The sequence below is a fragment of the Sminthopsis crassicaudata genome, chromosome 1, assembly GCF_048593235.1.
Source record: "Sminthopsis crassicaudata isolate SCR6 chromosome 1, ASM4859323v1, whole genome shotgun sequence".
In the NCBI taxonomy this organism is placed as follows: Eukaryota; Metazoa; Chordata; class Mammalia; order Dasyuromorphia; family Dasyuridae; genus Sminthopsis; species Sminthopsis crassicaudata.
Genome location: NC_133617.1, coordinates 389,716,092 through 389,733,339, shown reverse-complemented (window position 1 = coordinate 389,733,339; position 17,248 = coordinate 389,716,092). Strand labels below are relative to the sequence as shown.

At 36.4% G+C, this 17,248-nt stretch overlaps 1 protein-coding gene across 2 annotated transcripts in view; it reads right to left on the bottom strand.

Annotated features, from left to right (window-relative positions):
- The window catches only part of IFT140 (intraflagellar transport 140), a 209,010-nt gene extending 191,762 nt beyond the window's left edge, over positions 1-17,248 (bottom strand). For both annotated transcript variants that reach the window (XM_074279619.1, XM_074279618.1), the window contains exons 1-3: positions 16,735-17,248; positions 10,680-10,857; positions 6,537-6,758 (exon numbers count right to left, since the gene is read on the bottom strand). In XM_074279619.1, the coding sequence (XP_074135720.1) occupies positions 6,537-6,758; positions 10,680-10,826 (369 nt within the window). In that variant the 5' untranslated portion in view covers positions 10,827-10,857; positions 16,735-17,248. The remainder of the gene's footprint in view (positions 1-6,536; positions 6,759-10,679; positions 10,858-16,734) is intronic.

The window sequence follows — 17,248 nt, the reverse complement described above, 5'->3', positions numbered from 1 at the left end:
TACCCATAAAATATAAATGTAAATATAAAACCTCTGAAGAACCAGATTGACCTAGGGATGTATTGAGGGGTTTTATTGTATTAAGTGGCTTTTGTAAACTTATGGTACACAGGACAGCAAAGAGCAGCAAGGTTTACTATCAAGAGTGCTAGGTTTACCAAATTATCACTGCCGATGGTATACTTAGAGAACCCCAGGGATTCTACTAAAAAGCTATTAGAAATAATTCACACCTTTAGCAAAGTTGCAGGATACAAAATAAACCCACATAAGTCATCAGCATTCTTATATATCACCAACAAAATCCAACAGTTAGAGATACAAAGAGAAATTCCATTTAAAGTAACTATTGATAGCATAAAATATTTAGGAATCTATCTGCCAAGGGAAAATCAGAAACTATATGAGCAAAACTACAAAACACTTTCCACACAAATTAAGTCTGATCTAACCAATTGGAAAAATATTAAGTGCTCTTGGATAGGTCAAGCAAATATAATAAAAATGACAATTCTACCCAAACTAATCTATTTATTTAGCGCTATACCAATCAGATTCCCAAAAAACTATTTTAATGACCTAGAAAAAATAATAACAAAGTTCATATGGAAAAACAAAAGGTCAAGAATTTCAAGGGAATTAATGAAAAAAAAAAAAATCAAATGAAGGTGGCCTAGCTGTACCAGATCTAAAATTATATTCTAAAGCAGCGATTACTAAAACCATTTGTTATTGGCTAAGAAACAGACTAATTGATCAGTGGAATATGTTAGGTCCAAAGAACAACTACACCCAGAGAAGGAACACTGGGAAGTGAATGTAAATTGTTAGCACTACTGTCTATCTACCCAGGTTACTTATACCGTCGGAATCTAATACTTAACGTGCAACAAGAAAATTGGATTTACACACATATATTGTATTTAGGTTATACTGTAACACATGTAAAATGTATGGGATTGCCTGTCATCTAGGGGAGGGAGTAAAGGGAGGGAGGGGAAAATTTTGAAAAATGAATACAAGGGATAATGTTATAAAAAAAATTACTCATGCATATATACTGTCATAAAAAAATTTTGTAATTATAAAATTTTCAAAAAAAATTTTTAAAATAAATAAATAAACTTAAGAGTTTTAAAGAAAAAAAAAAGGTTAGGTTCAAAGGACAAACAGTCAATAATTTTAATAATCTAGTGTTTGACAAACCCAAGGACCCCAGCTTTTGGGATAAGAACTCAATGTTTCATAAAAATTGCTGGGAAAATTGGAAAGTAGTATGGCAGAAACTAGGCATTGACCCACACCTAACACTGTACACCAAGATAAGGTCAAAATGGGTTCATGATCGAGGCATAAAGAATGAGATTATAAATAAAATAGAGGAACATAGTATAGTTTACTTCTCAGACCTGTGGAAAAGGAAGGAATTTATGACCTAAGAAGAACGAGAGATCATTATTGATCACAAAATAGAAAATTTTGATTATATCAAATTGAAAAATTTTAGTATTAATGCAGATAAGATTAGAAGGGAAGTAACAAATTGGGAAAATATTTTTACAGTCAAAGGTTCTGATAAAGGCCTCATTTCCAAAATATATAGAGAATTGACTCTATAAGAAATCAAGCCATTCTCCAATTGATAAATGGTCAAAGGATATGAACAAACAATTCTCAGACGAAGAAATTGAAACTATTTCTAGCCATATGAAAAGATGCTCCAAGTTATAATTAATTAGAGAAATGCAAATTAAGACAACTCTGAGATACCACTACACACCTGTCAGATTGGCTAGAATGACAGGGAAAGATAATGCTCAATGTTGGAGGGGATGTGGGAAAATTGGGACACTGATATATTGTTGGTGGAATTGTGATTACATCCAGCCATTCTGAAGAGCAAATTGGAATTATGCTCTAAGAGTTATTAAGCTCTGCATACCTTTTGATCCAGCAATGTTACTACTGGGCTTATATCCCAAAGAGATTCTAAAGGGAAAGGGACCTGTATGTGCAAGAATGTTTGTGGCAGCCCTTTTTGTGGTGGCCAGAAACTGGAAACTGAGTGTGTGCTCATTAGTTGTAGAATGACTGAATAAATTGTGGTATATGAATGTTATGGAATATTATTGTTCTGTAAGAAATGACCAGCAGGATGATTTCAGAAAGGCCTGGAGAGACTTACATGAACTGATGCTGAGTGAAATGAACAGGACCAGGAGATTATTGTACACGATAACAACAATACTATATGATGATCAATTCTTATAGACCATTCTGAATGGCCATTTTCAACAACGAGATGAACCAAATCAGAGCAGTAATGAACTGAACCAGTTATGCCCAGCAAAAGAACTCTGAGAGATGACTATGAACCACTACATAGAATTCCCAATCCCTCTATTTTTGTCTGCCTGCATTTTTTTATTTCCTTCAGAGGCTAATGGTACACTATTTCAAAGTCCGATTCTTCTTGTGCCACAAAACAACTGTTTGAACATGTATACATATATTGTATTTAATTTATACTTTAACATATGTAACATGTATTGGTCAACCTGCCATCTGGGGGAGGGGAGTGGGGAGAAGGAGGGGGAAAATTGGAATAAAAAGCTTGGCAATTGTCAGTGTTGTAAAATTACCCATGCATATATCTTGTAAATAAAAAGCTATAATAATAATTTTTTTAAAAAGAGCACCAGCTTTAGTCAGACAATCTGGCTTCAGATTATGTTTCCCTGTACAACTCTGGACAAGTCTACCTTCTAGTTCTAAATCTATGATCCTATGACTTCCATTTTCACATATATCAAATGTTAGTGGGAAGAGTTTCAGGTGGTCAATATCCTCATTGACTAATAAATTTAAAATTTCAGAGAAACAAACATATTTAATTTAATTGGCATGGGGAGTTGGTATCACTGGTATAGTTAACTCAAATCATGATCCATAATTCCAAAATGGAGGTGACTAGCAAGGCCACTGGAGTGGAAACTTTGTCTTATTCCTAATATTTTCAAGTTTTCTTCCTAGTATGGATTTTCTGATGTGTACTAAAGTTTCAGTTGTGTCTTAAAGCTTTCCCACAGAAAACTGGGACGCTAATTCATTGCTGGAGAAGTTGTGAATTGATCCAACCACTTAGAAGAGCAATATGGAACTATGCCCAAAGGGCTATCAAACCGTGCATACCCTTTAATCCAGCAGTGTTTCTATTGGGTCTATGTCCCAAAGAGATCTTAAAGAAGGGAAAGGGGTCTGTATGTGCAAGAATGTTTGTGGCAGCTCTTTGTGGTGGCCAGAAATTGGAAACTGAGTGGATGCCCATCAGTTGGAGAATGGCTGAATAAATTATGGTACATGAATGTTATGGAATATCATCCTATAAGAAACAATCAGCAGGATGATTTCAGAGAGGCCTGGAGAGACTTACATGAACTGATGCTAAGTGAAATGAGCAGAAGTAGGAGATCATTGTACATGACAACATCAATATTATACGATGATTGATTCTGATGAATGTGACTTTCCAACAATGAGATGATTAATGCTAGTTCCGATGATCTTGTGATGAAGAGAGCCACCTACACCCAGAGAGAGGACTATGGAGACTGAATGTGGATCACAACATAGCGTTTTCACTTTTTTTGTTGTTTGCTTGCTTTTTGTTTTTTCTCATCTTTTTTTTCCTTTTTGATCTGATTTTTCTTGTGCAGCATGATATATATAGAAATGTGTATAGAAGAATTGTATATATTTAAGATATATTGGACTACTTGCTATCTAGAGGAGGGGATAAAGTGAGGAGAGGAGAAAAAAATCTGGAACACAAGGTTTTGCAAGGTTGAATGCTGAAAACTATCTTTGCATATATTTTGAAAATAAAAAGCTATTATTTAAAAAAAAAAAGCTTTCCTACACTGAATATATTCATAAAGGATTTTTGAAGTATGAATTCTAAAGAGGCCAATGGGATTTTACCTAAATATACTTAAAGATATTTTTTACATTCAGTACAAGTTCTCTCTCAATCTCAATTTCTCTCAAATCTTTCATTAAATGGCACCTTCATAATTTGGGATTTTCTTAAAAAGATTAGGTATATGCATTCCTATCCTTGAAGAAATTTCAACACATATACATATTATGTGTATGTCTCAGAAACGATTCTACTGAGTTGCCTAATTTATGAAGTATTCTTAATACAGCTAATATATGACAATACTCAGCAATTGTGATTCTTTAACAAACTAAGACATGAAAGCTGACACTTCCAAATAGGGTGATATGAAGCACCAGCAGAGTATTAGTAACATAGGAATAAAGAAAAAGAATTGTGTAGGAGTTAATAGAAATGAGAAAGGAGAAATAAAAAAAGCAATTGTAAATGTATTGATAGCTGTGCAGATATGGTTGGTGAACAATGGAGATAGAAAAATGCTGGTTTTAGGGCTACTCTAGAAGTAATAGTATTGATAGCTTTTACTGTTATTTATTTGCATGAGTAGTTTGCCCTCTTGATAAAATAGATATACCCTGTTAGAGAAAGATCTAGATTAAAATTTCCCAGTCTTGTTCTGTAACTGGTGTCTATGCCAGATTTCTTCATCTATGCTAGATTGGTATGTGCCTCAGGCCATAGATGTTTGAAACAAGAGAGAAGGCCAAGGAGCCTCTCTCTCCTAGAGCACCAATTCCCACTCATTTTCCATCCCTTGGTTCTCTCACCTTCAAACTTCTAGAAGAACATGAACTCACAGAGAACAGGTTATCACTGAAGCACACTGTCAATGATACTATCAAAACATAAACTAGTGACAGAGCAGTTCATAGACATAGGGGAATACATTTTCTCTCTTTCTTCCCACTTGTTTTCCTTTCCATACAAAGAAGAGGGACATCTGGTTGCTCCCAGGTGCTCCAAGTGGCTCACTGCCAAGCAGATTAATTTTGGCCCCTGAAACTCTTGTGTCATGGCATAGCCATAGCCTGGGAGAGACTTTCTGGCAGTCACTCAGACAGAGGTACAGAGAAAACCATTGTGGCTATTGGTTCAAGAACTCCCTGTTGCAGATATTTATATTCCACAGCAAGAGAAACCAGGAGTGGCAGTCAGAGAGCAAGCATAACTAGGAATCATAGCAGCTTCCAAAAATACCAGGCCTCTCACTCTCCCCTGGCCCTCCTCATTTTTTTCTTTTTGTTCTTTTCTACTTCAGTATAGAATCCAAAGTTGGGTCCTAAGATCCAGCAGCAATCTATTATTCCATTTCTATAATTTGCAGGTACAGGTGAAGATGCAAGATATGATTGAGTGGCATATCTATGTAGGAATGTTGAACTTTCCCCTTGCTTTTTCAGTATGCTGAATTGATTGCTGTTTATCTAAATCTTATAGAAGTGTTAATTTCTCACAAATTCACAAAATTGAGAGCAGAATATTTCTCTGAGATGAGGTAAAAATAGAGTTATGGCTTTTTCTTAAATATTTCAAAGCAATATTTTATATTACATTCCCTAAAGTAAATTCAAAATCCAGTCAACAAAGGTTTTTGTTTGCCTAGTTCTTTGAAGCCAATGAGTCAAAATATGAGAATAAGTCTCTTCTGTATGTCTAGATCTAGATGAGAATGCTAACCAGGGGATTGAAATGCACTGCCACCTGGTGGAAGAATTAGAACCTCTTGTTTCCCCAGGCTCTCCACCCTTGCCATAACATATCCATTAGCTCCTCCTAAGCCCATGTCCTTAGCTTTGGAACCACCAACCTGGCCCCTTGCTGTCCTGACTGGTGAATCAAACAGCACAAATCCACAAGCTTACTATTTCTAACTGGCCCTAGAAACCAGACCATGCTTCATATCCCAAGTGACTCTCCAACCCAGCCATTTCTTTGCTTCTATCTGGCTACCACAGGCATTTTTCTCTCCACTACTCCATCTTTTGCATTCCACGTCTTGCTCTGGGAATAATAATAAAATAAATACTACTATAGCTACTGAAAAGGATTTGTCCATTGATTCTCCTATGATTCTCCATCTCATTTTGTGACTTCTCAAATCAGAACACCCTTTCTTACTCCTCATGCCTTAAGACATGTTCCCTCCTAAGCTTTTTTGTAAGCTACCTGAATGTAAGGTTCTTCAGGCAGGGACTGTCTTTTCTATATTGTATGCCTTTGTTTAGCACAGTGCAGGGCATATAGTAAAAGCTTAATAAATGTTCTTCATTCATTTTCTGGTTAGCAATAAAATGATGGTTGCCCTGTCCATGAGCTCATGGAAGGTAGGGCACAGGGTGATGTGGATCCGTGCAACTGCCCTGGTACCAAGTGTCTCGTAGGCACCACTGGCGTTGGAATATGAAACAATGTCAATATGTAAACCTTAGAGGTGACCTTTAACAATCAATGGAGTACAGGAAACAGAAATCACATCTTAGCTCTCAGATTAGATTATACTACACTTTCTTTTCTATAGCTTGGCATCTGTAGAGATTTTAAAAGTTATGGGAAGTTAAGTAAAAATTTGGCTTACCCTATCTCCAGACACAAGGCAATTTCCATTTGTGCTCCAGTTCAGGACTGTAATATCAGCAGTGTGGGTGGTGGGGACTGTGTGCTGCTCCTTATCCTGCTTGTTAAATACTATGACTTCTCCAGTTTCCCAGCCAATGGCCAGGATCATTCGCGTTGGGTGCCAGCTCAGGGACATAGCTCGGAATGCTCTCTCAATGTGTGTCTCAGGTACATGCTCACCCTATACAGAAAAAAAAAAGACACTAAGAACTTATGTTTAGAAAAATGATCAATTGGTATAAAACAATAATATTAGTGATCAATGAATCAGTGTCAAGGTGAGGTTACATATGCCTAGTGATTTTATTACATTAATTTATTACATTACAATTAATTACATAATTTATTCCATTAATTGAAAAATGATCATTAACTTTAACCTATCAATTCAAACTTAACTTGAACATTTCAAGTTCAAAAAGACTTTAGAATACCTACATGTTCCGCTCTATGCTATCGATTTGGGAATTAGAAAAAAACATAGTCCCCTCCCTTAAAGGCTAGTCTAAGTTCACTAGGGACATAAGACATATGTGAAGCAATTAAATAACAAAGAGGTCAGCGACAAACAATCTTTAAAAGACACGCATGAATTCAAGGGCAAATAAGATGGAAATAAACACAAAAACATGAGTTATGCTAGGACCAATAATGCTAAAGACAATCAAGGAAGAAGTTAATTGGTGCAGTAGATATAGCACTGGGTTTGGAGTCTTGAGTTCAAACCTGGGCAAATCACTTAACTCTGCCTCAGTTTCCTCATCTGTAAAATGAGCTGAAGGAGAAAATGGCTAGCCACTCTAGTGTCTTTACCAAGAAAATCCCAAAAATTTTCATAAAGAGCCAAACATGACTTATAACAATCACAAAAGACAATAAAAAGTTGTTTGGAGTTTATTTTTAAGTCTCTATTGAAGAAAAGAAAAGAATCAATGAAGAGACTAGACTGTTACTCAAGAGTGGATGGAATGATAATAAAAGACTTTACAGTCTACAGTTCATGCTTTATGTTATCTTCTCTGCTAAGAACATTATTAGATGGTAAAGGATTGAACAAAAGTGCCTAATGGGTTTGAAATGAAAAATAAGTAGGCAAATGGTAAGAGAGCACCTACTTATCTTCGATGATTCCAAGGCCCAAATGATACACATCTCAGAATAATGAGAGAACCAGGGGATATTTTATTACTAAGGAAACTATGATGGATCTTTGAGAGATGACAGAGAATGTCAAAGGTACCACAGTCCTAGAAAAGGGAAAACATCTCATTTTTTAAAAAAGAGAATGACAATTGTAAACTATAAGCAAGCTTGCCTTCTCTTCCTAACAGAGTTCTAATTTACCTCATTAAAATAACTTAGAAAAGAAAGCAGTGAACAGAAAGATTTAGACAGCTTCATCAAAAGCAAGTAATGCCAGACTAATCTCATTCTGAGCTCCTAGCACCCATAAAAGTCTATGTGATCTTAGGGTACATTAAGAGAGACTTGGTAGTCTGGCTCAGAGGTGATAAAAATCCACAATACTCTGTCCAAATCAGGCAGAGCACATCTGGATTATTAAATATCCAATTTTGAGCAGCACATTTTAAGACAGACATTGATCAGCTGAAGAAAATTGGGAGGAATGCAATCTGGATGGTGAATAGCCTTGAGAAGATGTCATATGGGTAGCAGTTGAAAGAACTGAAGATGTTTCACCTAGAAAAGGAAAAATGTACTTGCTGACTTCAAGGATCTAAAGGACTGATATGTGGAAGATATGTTTAACTTAATGCTAGAGAGTAGAACTGTGTGCAGTGGGGGAAAGTTACAGAGAAACAAATTTAAATTCAATTTAAAGAACTGTTAACTTGGAGCTATCCAAAAGCAGAATGAGTTGTTTCTCCAGTTATTAGGGTCTTCCTTCCAGGAGGAGCTATAGATAGCCACCTAGGTGTTCTAGGGATCAGTATTTAGGGAGAATTTAAAGTATCTAGCCTTTAAGGTCTCTCCCAAATCCAGATGCCACACAATTCTACTCTAGACTCATTTTCTAAACTTCAGGATTTGGAATTTATAGTGAACTAATTCAGTTAAATTCAATAGACATTTATTAACTACCAAGTGCATACAAGGAATTGTACTAAGTGATGGGGATATAAATAAAAAAGACTGTCTTTGATCCTTAAGGAGTCAACAATCTCAAAGGGGATCCAAGGTAGGAGAAAATACACAAAAGGAAACTAAAAAGAGAAGTATGGAAACAAAGCAGAACCACTGATGAAAACTATAGCAATTATCTGGAAAAATTTAAGCCCTCTCTAAAGAAAGGATTTTGGAGAAGAGGGGAAAGATCACTGAAACTACCAAGGGGAAATATCAATCAAGAACTCCCTCATTTTCACAATTCAAAACCTCTCTATAACTTTACCCATTTTCATTTCTCCTTTATTACTGTGGTGTCAGAAAAAGAGGTAACCTTTCTCTTTGCCAAGGAGAATCCCTCAATTCCACCCCCAGCCATTCTTTTCCAATAACTTACCTCATCAATCATCTCCTCTATTTCTTTTACTACAAACATTACTTTCCTACAGCTTACAAAGATAAGTCCCCTTTTATGTGGCTCTGCTATAATCTCAGGTCATCATTTAACTTCTCAGTTTTCAGGTATAAGAGTTTCTTAGGGCCTTCTTTTTTCTCTACAATCTCTTAGTGATCAGCTCTATTCTCAAAGCTTCAACTATCCTATCTAAGGGACTCTCAAATCCATATAACCAGCACTACCTAACATTTTTCTAAAATTTTCTTTAAAATTCACCTTTTCTTTAAAATCACCATCTGCTTGTTAAACATCTATCTCGTAAATGCCTCATAAGTATTTAGAACTCATTATCTTCCCCCCAAAAAACTTATTCCTTCTTCACACTTCCATGTTTTTACTGAATTGCTGTCTTTCCTGTCCCTCAGGTTTAAAATGTTAAGTCTTAACTCAATTAAATATTTGCTAAGGATCAACTATGTATCAGTCACTATGTACCGGACACTTGAAATGCAAAGATAAAATCAAAACTGTCTCTGATCTCAAGGAGTCTCCCATAGAAGGATCTAAGTTTGTCTTATGTATACAACAGGTAAGCAAATATAAAATATCTAAGCAGACATTCTCTTCTCCTTCATCATATCATATTGTGTCAGTTGCCAAGTCCAATTCTACCTTCCCCTAAATTTCTCACATTTATTCTTTCATGTCCACTCATGTGTCTACCACCTTAGTTCAGGCCTTCATCACTTTCAAAAGCATTATTCATAATAGCCTACCAATTCATCTGATTCCAGTCTCTCCCCTCTACAGTTCCCTTCTCACATAGCCCCCAAAACAATCTTTCCAAGGCTCTGGTGTGACTGTGTCATTCCTCTACTGAAAGAATCAAAGCACACTAATAAGGACAAGAAAGAGTAATTCTTTTAAAAAGACTGGTTAACTTTTTTTAAAAAGGCATATTTGACAAATTAGAACATTATGTTAGTATACATACTACTCCATTTTTATGAGAAAGATGCAAAAAGTAAGACTTTATATGGATATCAGGCATTTGTTCAAGAAAGTCTTAGAATATATTAATAAAAATTCAGCCTAATGGCTTATCTAGTTGATAGGAAAATCCATTAATTGATTACCCTAGCTCATCATAAAAGTCCAATTTGTATTTAGTATCTCATATTTATGAAGAAAAGAATGCTGTACTACAAACACACACACACACACACACACACATACACACACACACACACACACACACACACACACACACATTCTGAAAGTCTGCCATCAGAAAATTTTGGAAGATCCCCAAGTTATGCTAGATAATTGAGGAATTACTATATTATGTTATAGACACCATTTTGCACTTAATTTATTTCTAATTGATTCAAATAGTTTAGCATTCTTTTCCCTGCTATATGTTAAATTTCTTAATAACAAAATCTATATCTTAACTATATTCCCCACAGAATGAAGGTACATTGGGTATACCATAAGAGCTCAATAAATATTTGCTGAATAAATAAATATCCACTGAATAAAAAAGATGCTTAGATCAAAATGGAAAACTTAGGTCACCTGTTCAAGGTACACATCTATACTTCCTCCAGAAGTTGTATTGACAGAAGCAACTGCCAACAATGGATGAAGAGGATGCCATGTTATATGGGAAGGAGACCCGACTGGGTCAGGGGCCTCTATCCGGTGATCGAAGTAGAGTGCCATGGTAAATTATCAACCCAGTCAGTATCTAAACCTGCAGGGGGAAAAATTCAATTATATCATTAAAAAATAAACAAAACAAATTGAGAACAGAATTAGAAATTCCTCTTATAGAAAGGAAAAGCATTCAGAAACTCAAATCATCACATTAGTAGTGTCTTTACTACAAATAAACAAAGGTGACACAGATAATATATAAGCCTTGCTCATTTTGATTAAATTACAAAAAGGAATTTTGCACTTATGTAACTTTCATTTATGGATATTTACAAAATCAAGCAGCTGCATAGAAGCAAAATTCAACTTGAACCAGCTCTCTGTTTCTTTCAAAGCAACCTAAGGTTTCCAACATCTTCTATTCTCAGCACCACAAAGTGAAAAGAGGGAAGAAACAACTTTTACAAAACAGAATGATCTAGGAAATCTGGTCAATTTATTTTTATTCAGAGGGAAGTTAAACTAAAAATCATAAAATCACTTATTGCCAAACCTAGTTCAAGCTGTTGATTTTACACAAGAGGAAAATAAGGTTCAAAGAAATAAGATAATTAACCCAAGGTCACAAATTAATGGCAGAATTTTAATAAGAATGAATAGTTTTCTCTCCACCTAGAAAACACTAGACTAGGGAAAGATTAAAAAAAAAAATGGGATGGATGGTGTTTAAAGTGTTTCATCCTCTTAAATCATCTATGTTCATTTGATAACCTCTCAAAATTTTGCTCTGAAATGTTACAGAAGTTTAGACACAGCTCAATGTTCCCAAATTGTCAAGCACTTTCTGATATAGTTGATTAAGATCCTGAATGTTGAATCTGTGCAGAATCTTTTAGTCTTCTTGGAAGATGCACAAAAGGACAATATCTAGGTTTGCTGGAGTTGGGGAAGTTTGAACAGATTACAATTGTCAATACCTTAGTTATTCAACTTCAGCTTTCACTGAGGACTTGTAAGAGCTGCCTAGTAGAGAAAATCATCTTTAGGCTTATAGAGACCACAGAGAGCACTACTACCCAGAATGGGGAAAAGAAATTGAGCTTCTATTTTTTAAAATATTAGCAACTGCTAAAGGGGGGGGGAGGGAATGGAATCTCATATTTAAAACTGGGAATGGAGATCAAATTAAAGTCATTAGAAGAAAATCTTAAATATATACAATGACATGCGTTATGAACTTGGAAAATCCAAAATTTCTTTACATTGTAATTCAATCATTGATTTCTGTGATGAATTAAAAAGGAGCCCTCTTTTCTGGCACTTGAATATGGCATTTTGTAAGCAGGCATTTTGTAAAATGCAACTTGGACATAGAGAAGATTGAAGCCATAAGGAATTCATATAGTTTAGCACTATTGTTGATTTTTATTTGTAAACCTAAAAAATACAAGCAATTAAATAAAGTGAATGCATATATGTTTAAGATTACTGCAAGCCCAAGGCTTAAATAAAATTTTTAAAATCTGTCCTTTCCTTCCTATAGGCAATGTTTCAAATTCTAGATTATTAAAATTATCATTTAAAACATTTATTCCTTATGATAGCAATTTATTTGATTCAATTCTTATAATACTGAGATTTTCTTTGTTGATTTTGTATCTTGATTCACTAGTCAACATGTGCCATAATTGTGGATTCATTTACTTTATTAATTTTAATAACAGAAAAAGTTAGGGTAGGCATTATTTTAATGAATTTCTTATGAATCTTTTGATTTGAAAAATAAATTTCTGTTAGAAAAAATTTTTAAGAAACTTTTAGAAACTCATGTTCTGTACACCTTTGTAAAATTTACATTCGTGTGTGTTTTCAACTTGTATCCAAAGAGAAAAAAAAAGTGACTGAAACGAATCACAGAATTATAGGTTTAGAACTTGAAAGGAAACATGGAGGTAATCCAGTCCAATGCCTTCATTTTGCAAACAAGAAAACTGAGAATGAGAGGTCATTTGACTGGTCCAGAACTCTACTACCAAACTTAGCCTTACCTGGTCAGGCACAGACCAACAAATTTTTTTTGGTCCCAGGAAATAAGCAGGTGACCAAAAAAGCCAACTTTTTATTACAACTATAGCTCTATAGGATTTAATTAGTAGGGAGACTGACCTGGAAGAAAAACAGCTAAGAAAGTATGCCCTTGACCTTCTGTGAAAAATTATTGGGCATGATCTTTTTTTTTTTTTTTTTTTTTTGTGGGAGGAGAGGGGCTACAAATTTTAGTTGCATTCAACTCTCAATTGCCTTAAAGGAAATGGTAGTGCAGGTCTCCAAACAGAAGTACATTCATGAACCATTTGTGCTATACAGTTATTCACCCCACTGCATGTCTTTCTTTCAACTCTTAAATTGGGTCATAGGAGTTGGCTATTATAATTATTATATATTATTAATATATATTATATTATATAAGGATGTTAATTCCAAAATGAACTCAAGAGAAGAGAAGTTGGTTTCAGGGCTCAGGTTAGCAGAAGAGAGCATTAGTTCTTGTGTTTGATCAAGAGAGAAATAACAGGGAAGTCTCTATACTAGGTTAGCACATTCCACTTTTGCTAAAGCAGCTGTGGAAAAGCCTCAAGAGCTACCAGACAACTGACTTAAATTTTGCACTATTCGGATTCAGGGGAGTATGAGGAGGTCAGGGAATTTTATCTTACCCAAATCAAAAATATATACTCCTCTAAATAAAATGAATAATTTAATATAACACAGATTTTTTTCAGGTTATCACCCCCATTATAATATGAGCTCTGAGAGCAGAGACTATGTTTTTGACTTTCTATGGATCCTTAGTACTTAAGCAGAAAAAGGGCTAGGCCTGAATTCAAATATGTCCTCAGACATAGTATGATTGACTAGATAAATGAGTTTACTCACCTCTGTTTGTCTTGTTTTTCCACTATAAAATGGGGATAATGGTAGCTCCTACCTCCCAGGATTATTTTGAGGATCAAGTGAGATATTAAGGCTTAGCACAGTGTCTGGCACATGGTAAATGCTATATTAATGCTTATTTCCTTCCCTACCCCTTAGGGACAGACATATGTCTAATTTACTTTGAGTTTTGAAGAATTCTTTTATGAGTGTCCTCTGGAAAAAAACATGTTACATGAAAACATGACTTTTTCTATATTTGGTAAATACATGAAGAGAAAATAACTATGTATACCCAGGATGTTTAAAGTCTGCAAGTTGCCAAAATTAAAATTTTGGCAACATATTAGAAAGTAAGACTTATTAAGATGAACTTAAAAATCAACTGGTTCAGTAACTAATTCACTTATTTTCTTTAGAACAAAACTCCTTTTTAGAAGGTCCTTGAAGAAATTTTTTTTTCCAAACTAAGCAAAGATGACCCAGCAACAATTTATCTGGCTCCTTTTTCTTTATTACTTTCTTCCACTTTCTTTTTAAGTTCAGCATTTTCAGGCATTTCTATTCTACCTTATTAAAACCAGTTTTTAGGGAAAAAAAGTAAACTCATCTTTGTGGTGGTATAAATACTGTATGATACTTAAAGTACTTAGTTATTATCCTGTGACAGAAAAAAAAAATCTCTAATAATGGATTTTTAAGCACTAACAGTTTGGATGGGTATTTTAGAAAATAGGGAAGTTTTCCCAAATTCTAAAATCATACCATGTATGCAGTGACCTACTATACCTGGGCTGGTCATTCTTTTAAGTTATCACAATTCAAGAAAGTGTGATCACAATAGGGAATTGTAGTTTATTAGTACATTGTTCAATGGGATTAAGTGAAGCAGGATCATATAACTTTAGTTACAATGTTTTGTCACTTAAATTTTTCCAAAGATTATTTCATCGTTGTAAGAATTCTCTCTATGACCAATATAGATAGCTCAGAGACAGCTGGCGGTGAAGTGACAGAATATTGGACCTGGAATCAGAAGACATGAGTTCAAATTTAGCCTTAGACACTTATTAGCAGTGGGACCTTGGGTAAGTCACTTAACTTGTCTGCCTCAGTTTATTCAACTGTAAAATGAGGATAACAACAGTAACTACCTCCAAGAATTGTTATGAGGATCAAATGATATTGTAAAGTTCCTGGCACATATAGTAAGCACTATATAAATGTTAACTATTGTTAACCTGAATTGCCTCAATTGTAAAATGTTGAATTAACATCTACTTCACAGGGTTGTGAGAATCAAATGAGAAATTATTTGTAAAAAACAATCAGCACATCACTGGCAGATGGTAAGTACAATGTAACTGCTTAGACACATCCCTTCCTTGCTTTGGTCAAAAAATTAATTGCCTAGTGACCAGAATTCTAGTAGGGTCACTTTCTGAATCCATCTAAGTTGATCCTTCCAGATAACAGATATATTGCAATTTGTCTTTTGTCTAAACTTTAATGGGGCTTACTGGCTGCCATAGTCTTTGAGAATGTAGGGTCACCTTCACCCCCTAATAAGGCACTTAAGTATGGCCTTGAAAAAAGATATTTATCAGTAAAATGTTTTATTCCTTCAACTCTTTTCTGGTACATAACATTAAAAGTTGAAGTGAACTGAATGTGCATTATTTTTCTTCCGTCTCTCAAATAGAATTACAGATTAACTGAAGAATGCCAACATCAAAAAGTTAAAAGGGTTTTTTGGTTTATTTTACTTTGTTAAATATGTAATGAGTTTCTCTGAACTTAAGTAGACTCATCCTCAGAGAGAAGACATAGATAGTCCATCAATAGGTCCTACTGGAAGTCTTTCCAGCTTGGTAGGGACCTGGCAGAGTTTACATTTTGTGGGACAGCTACTAAGAACTCCACTGCACTTTCGCACAAAGATACAGCATCAGTGAAGAGTTTTAGTGAAGAATTAAAGAGAAATAAGTACACATTGTATGCATTTGTCCCTTCTCTGGGCCTAATTGCTCCTTCTCTGGCTGCTATGGAAAGGGGTCAAGGATAGGGATTAGACTAAATGGTTTTTATGGAACCTAGAGTATAGGAGTTGAAACTGCATGAGCATTAGTGGAAAAACCACCAGAAACCCTTGAGCAGATAACAATGTCTCTGAGCTTCAGTTTTCCCCAACTGTTAAGAGATGAACTTGGCTGATTTGTCAAATCCCTATCCAGCTCCGTCAGTCAATATCACCTGCTCACTTAAAGTAAACTGAGAGTGCCCATGTGGGCCTGGAGTTTAACGACAATAACAACAACAATAAACATTCATATACTTTAGTTTGCAATTTGACAGACATTTCTGAGACTTCAAACCTGCCATTTCTTTTCATCCTCCTCCTAAGAGCTCATAGGGGTTGTCTCAAGGGTCATTATGAGAAACAAGCCTAGGTGCTACTTAAATGAATGGAACATTAAAGTGGTCACTCAGCTTGTAAATTTGCGGGGTCAGACTTGATACCTTCCTGATTGTAGGCATACCATAATAATGATAATAATAATAATGACACTATTTAGCAGCACTTTGATAAGAATGATGATGGCTAATAATACTGTGCCAAACCTTTCACAGTTATCCCCCCTGATCCTCACAACCGTGAGAGTTAGAAGCTCTATTTTTTGGGCTTGCCCAGGGTCCCACCGGTTCTAAGTGTTTGAGGTCACGTAGGTACTTAGGTCTTCCTGACTCCAAGGTCCAGAGCTCTATATCCAGCCCTGAGCATGATGCCTCCCTCACCTGTGAAGGCTACAGTCTATTTCTTCACCTGTAAAATGGAATTAACTATCGGGTTGTCGGGAGGAAAGACTCTAAACCTTAAAGACCAACTCCAAGGTAAGTGGGGGTAACGTGGTTATTAGTGCTGCAGGAGTGTGCATCCCGGGACGCTAGCTGCCGGCCAGTTTGGAAGACACGGTAGTTGGGTAACAAAAGTCGGGGAGGAAGGAGCAAAATGCTCCTCCCGGAGGGGCTGCCTGACTACCTGCGGGAGCGCAGCGGCGCTTCAAGCATCAACCAGTCCCGCCGAGGCTGGAGGAGAGCGCCGCCGGATAAGCTGCAAGGCCTCGCCGGGGCCCGCCGAAGGTCCTCGCCGCGTAGGAGCGGCGGGCGTCTGCTCCAGGAGGGTTGGGAGAGAGGAGAGGGGGTGCAGTCCTCGGGGAGCCCCTGGAGGCCGCAAGGGAGCGGGCGCTGAAGGAATTAAGAGAGGTGGGCGACGTGGACTCCCTGAATCGGCGGCTCCGACTCCAGCCTGGTCCCGCTTCTCCGCTTCCGGCCTTTGCAGCCCCCTCCCCAGAGCGGGGGCGCAATCCCGCCTCGGACTCCCCTCGCGGGTTGGTCAGAGTGCGCTAGGAACAGCGCCAGTGCCTGGGTGGAGAGGGGAGGGATTTGGTTTGGGGGTGGGGAAGGCTGAAGTTAGCTCTCCTCCGGATCCCCTCCGGAGTGAGACCGCCCCCAACCGCAAGACGATGCTGGCCGTTACCCCTGACAACGGCTGT